This window comes from Myotis davidii, unplaced genomic scaffold (genome assembly GCF_000327345.1).
Source record: "Myotis davidii unplaced genomic scaffold, ASM32734v1 scaffold1004, whole genome shotgun sequence".
Classification (NCBI taxonomy): domain Eukaryota; kingdom Metazoa; phylum Chordata; class Mammalia; order Chiroptera; family Vespertilionidae; genus Myotis; species Myotis davidii.
Window position 1 is genome coordinate 150,605 of NW_006295184.1, and position 8,278 is coordinate 158,882.

Below are 8,278 nucleotides of genomic sequence, written 5' to 3' on the forward strand. Positions count from 1 at the left end.
ACTCAAGGGCCACAATGGGTTCTTAAACTGGACCAGAGGGCCGGAACAAAAGCATGGATGGAGTGTTTGTGTGAACTAATATAAATTCAAAGTAAACATCATTACATAAAAGGGTACAGTCTTTTTCTTTTTTTTTAGTTTTATTCATTTCAAACGGGCCGGATCCGGCCTGCGGGCCGTAGTTTGCCCACGGCTGGTCTAGGCTGAGGGACCCCACCAGTGCACGAATCTGTGCACTGGGCCTTTAGTATAAAATAATGTTGAGTGTCAATTGTAATTAAAAATAAAAAGCAATAATCATTTTTCTACAAAAAAACCCCACAATAACCAAACCTGTGGGATTTCTGTGGAGGTAAATAGATTTTATACAATAAGCTTTATATCCTCATAGTTACTCTTATAATTTTGATGCAAAGTAGACCAACAGAACAAGAAGATTCATTAACTCTTTGGAAGGCATCATGGCTAAAATTAAAAGTTCAGAAGCAAGATCAAGAAGTTATGAGAGGCCAAGACCGGTTTGGCTCGGTGGATAGAGCGTCGGCCTGCAGACTGAAGGGTCCCGGGTTTGATTCCGGTCAAGGGCATGTACCTTGGTTGCGGGCACATCCCAGGTGGGAGGTGTGCAGGAGGCGGCTGGTCGATGTTTCTCTCTCATCGATGTTTCTAACTCTCTATCCCACTCCCTTCCTCTTTGTAAAAAATCAATAAAAATATATTTAAAAAAATAAAAAGAAGTTATGAGAGGTGCCCCAGCTGGGTTGCTCCATGGTTGGAGCATCATCCCGTACACCACAAAGATTGCAGGTTCAATTGCTGGTTGGGGTGTGAATGGGAGGCAACTGATTGTTGTTTCTCACATAGATGTTTTGCTCTCTCTCTAAAATCAATAAACAGCCCAGCTGGTGTTGCTCAGTGGTTGAGGTTCGACCTATGAACCAGGAGGTCATGTTTGATTCCAGGTCAGGGGACATACCTGGGTTGTGGGCTCGATCCCCAGTGTGGGGCATGCAGGAGGTAGCCAATTGATGATTCCCTCTCATCATTGATGTTTCTATCTCTCCCTCTTTGTCTCTGAAATCAATAAGCAAAATGGGTGTATATATATATATATATTTAAAAAAAAATAGTACCACCACTGAAACTTTGACAAAATTGCCACAGTCCTTGGGTAGCATTTAATTTCTACTGATCTAGCCCAGCTCTACCACCTCTGCAACAATCTAACTGGTCCCCTCCTAGCCTGGTCACCCCCTAACTGCCCCTCTGCCAGCCTGGTCGCCCCCTAACTGCCCCCCTTCCGGCCTGGTCGCCTCCTAACTGCTCCTCTGCTGGCCTGGTCTCCCTAATCGCCTCTGCCTTGGTCCCCGCCACCATAGCTTTGTCCGGAAGGAAGTCTGGAAGGATGTCCAGTCTAATTAGGATATTACCGTTTTATTAGTATAGATAATAAAAAATAAAATCAATAAACAAATCCTCAGGTGATGATTTTTTAAAAAAGAAAGCATTCAATTTTATTTTTTAAAAAGTTATGAGAGGCAACAGCAATGAAATAAAGCATTAGTTGGGTATGTTCAAACATTCTTTTCTAGGCAAAACTCTAACATGTATAGACAAAGTTATGAATCATAGAGTTGGTTCACATATTGGAAACAAATAAAAACATAGCAGCTTTTTTCCCTCCAAGTTCAAGGCATTTTTAAAAAGTAAGTCACCTATTTGAAGAAAAGCTTCCTATTTGTAAAATTTTAAAAATATGTTTCAAGAGTATATATGACCATATAAAATGAAACAATGTAAGCAAAAAGAAAATTAAGATTGCAATGTGGAGGCCTTGGCCGGGTAGCTCAGTTGGTTAGAGTGTTGTCCCGAAGTACCAAGGTTATGGGTTTGATCCCTGGTCAGGGCACATACATACAAGAGTCAACCAATTAATGCATAAATAGGTGGAGAAACAAATTGATGTTTCTCTTTCTCTCTAAAGTCAGTCAATAAATGAAAATATTCTAATGTTGAAATAAGCATTTTTTGCACATTTTTCTTTTTTAAAAAATATGTTTTTATTGATTTTTGGAAAGAGAGGAAGGGAAAGGGAATAGAAACATCAATGAGAGAAACATTATCAATGGGCTGCCTCCTGCATACCCCATACTGAGGATCAAGCCAGCAACCTGGGCATGTGCATGACCAAGAATTGAATTGCGGACCTTTTGGTTCCTGGGTTGACGCTAAATCTGGCTGGGCTACAGATTTCTCTTAATGTTTGATGCCTGTTAGTACCTCATTATACTGATATAGGTATACTTTACAAATATAGTCATAATATTCATTTTATTTTTTAAAGATTACATTTCTTGAATATTTTCTAAAGTGTATTTAGTGAATATAATGCACATACGTGTGTGTGTGTGTGTGTGTGTCCTGCCATATAGGGTCACACTACCTACAACTGTTGTTACCAGCATTCTTCACTCTGCAATAAGTAGTAAACATATTTTCATCTTCCCAATTAAAGACCTACACCATCATTTTTAAGTGGCAAGTTTTTTCACCTTATGTATGCTTTATGAATAATGTTTGTCAACAGTTTTGCCTATTTGTGTACATGTACAGGGTGTCCCCCCAAAATGTATACACACTTTAACAGCTAATAGCTCAATTTTGAAAATAAAGTGTATTTTAATGAACACTGCCTTTATAATTATTCAAAGTGCATATACATTTTTGGGGGACATCCTATATAATTATTTTCTTTAATCCCCAAAATAGAATTTCTGAGTCAGATAGTTTGCATGGTTTAAATATTTCTTGTACATACTTCTAAATTTACATCCTTTGTAGGTTAGACTGTTCATTTCACCACAAACTTGCTGATATGGGCATCAATTCTCTTAAAGTGATATTTAATATCTTTTGGTGATTTGATGTATTTCTACTTTTTAGTGAGTCGTACATGCTCATCTTTCTCTAATTGGAACTAGCAATTCTGAGGCAAGAGCTACCGTTGAAAGAGTACTGATTTTGTGGTTAGAAAAATAAACTTTGCTACTTACTAACTGAATTTCTACAAGTGATTTTACTTCTTCGAGTGTGAATTTTTTGATCCACTGCATAGATAGGATAATTATTATATTACATTGTAATCCTGAGGATAGCTAATGTATATAAAAAACCAATCACATGAAAGTTCTTGATAAATAGATATGCTATTATCTACCTGCTGGGAGCATGAATCCATAACTTTTTTTTACCTTCATTGTAAGAAAGAGATGAAATCATGCAGGAAAGCAATGTGGATGATTCTGATTGAAAATAGTGAGGAGTCCAGAAGATTCTGCAAATTCTGGCAGTAGGCAGGCAGGGCTGCCAGTATAGCAGTTTGATAGTGGTAATGACTGCCGGGATTGGTCCTTATGAATGTCTCTTTGTACCAAATGAATCCAAGCAGGCCTGCAAAGCTTTGAAAAAGACTGCTTTAGAGGAAGTGGCCCTTTATCAGCCCTGGAATTTATGACTGGGGATTAGATTAGTCCAGATTCCCTCAAATCTCCCTGTGTGTACAGTATGTGTGTTTGTTAAAGAGGGGGGAAGGGACATATTAACTTAAGTTACTTGGGGATTTCTGAGACTTAACTGATCTCATGGCTTCCCTTTCCTCCTCCTAGCTCTGGTTTCTGTGAACTCTGGTTCTCCAGGCAAGTAAACCCCAAGGAATACTGACCAGTTCTTGAATTTATAAACTATGGCCCATGTAAGTTACTTTCTTTCTTTTTCTGGAAATAACTGTCATTTAAGATCCTCTGAACATTTATTTATCCAGAAACTTCCTACTTTAGAACCTTCTTTCATTTCCTCTAAAATCAGTGAGGGAAGAGGCTAAATAGTATAATGCCTACCCCATGAGTCCTCTTTTTTTCAGTTATTGTTTATGTATTCATTGAACAAATCATTCAGCATCATCTATATGTGCTCAGTCTCCTAAGAGATGCTATGGAGCAGAAATGAAATCCTTTGAGGGAGATGTTTGACCATCTCTAGTGAGATGATGAGAGAGGATAGGCACATTTGACTACTCATGTCAAAACTGACGTATATGAGATTTGCTATTGGTTGGCCTCAGGCTCAGTATATTATGAGATCTCATACTTTGTGAGGGGAAAACTGACCTTTTCCATACTTCAGTTTTCCAAGTATATGAGATTTGCTATTGGTTGGCCTCAGCCTCAGTATATTATGAGATCTCATACTTTGTGAGGCTTTTAGGACTGGCTAGTAATGTGGTTGGGTCTTGTATGCAGAGATAATGAATCTTCTCTGGGAATCTCTTAGGAGTTGTACACCAGGAACAGAATTCCATTTGTAGTTGAACAGATTGCGCTTGTCTAGAAAGACATCTTTGTGAATCTGGATCACCAGAATCCAGATTCTACATCAGTAACTGGTATCCTCTAACTCAGGAACAAAGAATGCATACAGTGAGGGATGGAAAATGATAGCAGTTAAGAAGATCATGTAGGTAAATAAATAGTTGTAGACTCTCAAAATTAAGGAGGACCTTGACTATTTTGTGTAGACCAAAGATATTTAAGTATGGAAGAAGATTAAGTCTCATCCATTGCATAAACTATTGCACAATCAATTTTATTTTAAGTTTATTGAAGAATCATCATTAATAGCAAAACACTTATGATTTGATTGGGTTAAACAATGAACTTGGCAGAAATTTTTTAACTGTGTTTAGATCTCTTCTAACAGATATCATAAACATTTTTTTAAAAGTCTTCTCTTAAGGAGAAAAGGTAGAAGGACTCACATTTCTTGAGAATTCATGAATGGGACATATAGCAGGCAAGAAGGCTTATATACAATATTTCATTTAATTGGGAAACTGATTTTTTCTTTCCCAGACATGTCTGAATAATTAAGGTGTGCCAGAGTATATAAGAAGTTATATCTGTAGCAACAGAATCCTTCAAGAACACAGGCATGCTGCTTCAGGCACAATGATTTTCTAACTCATTATCTTAACATGCTTCCAGCCAAGCCTATTTGCTTGCTTGGTCCATTTCCTGCAGTATCTCTTCCATCTTTTCTTCTTCCATCTTTAAATAAAATATCTTTAATTTTAATTGTTTTATATGGTTTGTCATTTCAGGGATCAGTGATATTCAGTGATGTGTCCATAGTCTTCTCTCAGGAGGAGTGGGAATACCTGGACTTGCAACAGAGGGACTTATACAGAGATGTGATGTTGGAGAACTACAGCAATTTAGTCTCATTGGGTAAGGTTATCTGCCTCCAGTAATACAGACTCTGTTCTCTGTAATGCCAGCTTTCTTTTTTGGAAATTTTAGCAGTGTCTTTCAAGAAATTACCTCAATTTCTGCTCCCTGTTCTCAAGGGAATGGTTTGACCTTTTACTTCAAGCATGTCAAACTCGTGGCCCACAGGCCACATGCAACCCACACGAATATTTTTGTGGCCCAGCCAACATAACGGTATGTAAGAAATGTTTTAATAAAAAATTTATAATTTAATTTTTACAATATCCTGTTATACATAATTTTTACAATACCCTGTTATACATAATACATAATTATTAATAACAAACTACAATATTTGCTAATGACGATTGGGGCAGGGAGAGATAACATCTTGTCATTCCAGAAAGTTTTTTTTAACATATATTTTATTGATTTTTGACAGAAGAGGAAGGGGAGGAATAGAGAGCTAGAAACATCAATGAGATAGAAACATCTATCAGCTGCCTCCTGCACACCCCCAACTGGGGTTGTGCCTGTAACCAAGGTACATGCCCTTGACTGGAATTGAACCTGGGACCCTTCAGTCCGCAGACCAACACTCTATCCACTGAGCCAAACCGGTCAGGACTAGCAATGAATATTGTAGCAGCCGATTGCCACATCATTTAGCCTTGTACTGAATTGTTTGGTGTGTGCAACAGGAAATATTTCGCTTTCGGAGAACAAGAAAAATAGGTTTATTTGCATTACACTTATTAATTTGTGCAGTGTCTGGTAAGGTAATGTTCAAGAAAAATATTAATTTTTATTAAAATGTTCTATTATTTAATGTTAACAATTACTCATTTATTTCAGCCCTTTGTATTCAGCAAGTCTCTGTTGAAATAGACCTAAAGCTTTCGATTTTTTGTGGCCCACATAAACTTAAACCTTGTTTATTTGGCCCGTCTTAGCCTTTGAGTTTGACTTGCTTGTTTTATTTGTTTGGAAGGTAGCACATTCATTAAGTATATTCATCTTTCCCATACTTAAGTGGCCTTTAGGTCTTCCTTAATGATAAGGGGTCGAGATATGAAATCTAGGTGTCTTATAGCTTTATCCGTGTCCAAGAAATCAGGTTTCACTTTGTATTTGAACTTAGAATTGCTATATGTATTTTGTTATTTGTTGATATACTTATCAGGAAAATAGCTACACCTGGATTCTTGTTTTTTTCTCTGGCTATCAAAAGAACACATAATTTTTATAGTGGTAAGTTGGATCAATTTACAATTCAGAAGAATGCATTCCTTTTCTTACTAAACAAACATATTAACTGTTACCTACTTTTTAAAAAAATATATATTTATTGATTTTTACAGAGAGGAAGGGAGAGGGATAGAGAATGAGAAACAACTATGAGAGAGAAACATTGATCAGCTGCCTCCTGCACACCCCCTACTGGGGATGTGCCCACAAACAAGGTACATGCTCTTGACTGGAATCTAACCCGGGACCCCTCAGTCCGCAGGCTGACACTTTATCCACTGAGCCAAACCGGTCAGGGCCATTGTTACCTACTTTTATGACTGAAAGTTAAATATCCAAGAACTGTGCACTTAATATTGTATGAATATCCTAATAACAATAAATGCCTCAGGAAGCTTCTTGTTTTTCTCTCAACAAAATAGCAATAACAATAAATAGTAGCTAATGAAATATATATAGTGCTTAGTACATATATTGTAGGCAAAATTTATTTTATAAATATAAATTAATAACCTCCACAACAATTGTGTAAGACACACTATTTTTATGCTTGTTTTATAGATGAAAATAAAGCAGGGAACTTGTCCAAGACCACATAAATGGGATGTGGCAAAGGTGGGATATGAACCCAGGCATTCTATTCTCTCAAGTACTATAGACTCTCAAGAAGAAGTACTTGTATGAAATATAAATGAAAATAAGGCCTTTTCTTCAGTTTATTTTGTAATCTTAAAATGTTTTTATTTATTTACTTATTTATTTTTATTGTTGACAGTATTATAGATTTTCCCCATTTCCCTCCACATTGCTCCCCTCTATCCAGTCCCTGCCCCACCCCAGGTCTTCACACATTATTGTCTGTGTCCATGGGTTATGGATATATGTTCATTGGTAGATCTCTTCCTGTTCCTGCCACTCCCCTCCCCTCTGCCATCTGTCCGTCTGTTCCATGCATCCATACCTCTGGAACTATTTTGTTTATCAGTTTATTTTTTTCATTAGATTCCACATATAAGTGAGATCATATGATATTTGCCTTTTTCTGTCTGGCTTTTTTCACTTAGCATAATAATCTTTAGGTTCATCCATGCTGTTGCAAAGGGTAAGAGATCCTTCTTTTTTGTAGCCACATAGTAAGTATTCCATTGTGTAAATGTACCACACATCTTTTTTCTTTTAATATATATTTTTTATTGATTTCAGAGAGAAAGGGAGAGGGGGAGAGAGAAATTGGGCTGTTTCCAGATCTTGACTATTGTAAATAAGGTTGCTATGAACATAGGGGTGCATATATTCTTTCTGATTGGTGTTTTGGCTCTCTTAGGATACATTCCAGAGTGAGATCGCTGAGTCAAATAGCTCTATTTTTAATTTTTTGAGGAACTCCATAATGTTTTCCACAGTGGCTATACCAGTCTACATTCCCACCAATAGTGTACTAGGAATCCCTTTTCTTCACTTCCTAGCCAGCCCTTGTTTGTGGATTTATTGCTGGTAGCCATTCTGGCAGGTGTATAGTGATACTCATTGTAATTTTAATTTGCATCTTTCTGATAGTGACCTGAGCTTTTTTAAAAATATATATTGGAAATCTGTATGTCCCCATTGGAGAAGTGTCTATTCAGGGCCTTTGCCCATTTTTTTTGAATGGATTGTTTATCTTCCTTTTGTTAAGTTGTATGAGTTCTCTGTAAATTTTGGAGGTTAAATCCTTATATGAAATAGCATTGGCAAATATGTTCTCCCATGCAGTGGGCTTTCTTGTT

The 8,278-nt window shown here is 37.0% G+C and overlaps 1 protein-coding gene across 3 annotated transcripts in view; it reads left to right on the forward strand.

Annotated features, from left to right (window-relative positions):
• ZFP82 (ZFP82 zinc finger protein) overlaps positions 1–8,278 on the forward strand; it is a 53,869-nt gene that overhangs the window by 12,659 nt on the left and 32,932 nt on the right. For 2 of the 3 annotated variants that reach the window (XM_006769856.2, XM_006769857.2), the window contains exons 2-3: positions 3,666–3,751; positions 5,156–5,282. In XM_006769856.2, coding sequence (XP_006769919.1) covers positions 3,743–3,751; positions 5,156–5,282 — 136 coding nt within the window. In that variant the 5' untranslated portion in view covers positions 3,666–3,742. The remainder of the gene's footprint in view (positions 1–3,665; positions 3,752–5,155; positions 5,283–8,278) is intronic. The other variant, XM_015567892.1, reaches the window with a different exon arrangement.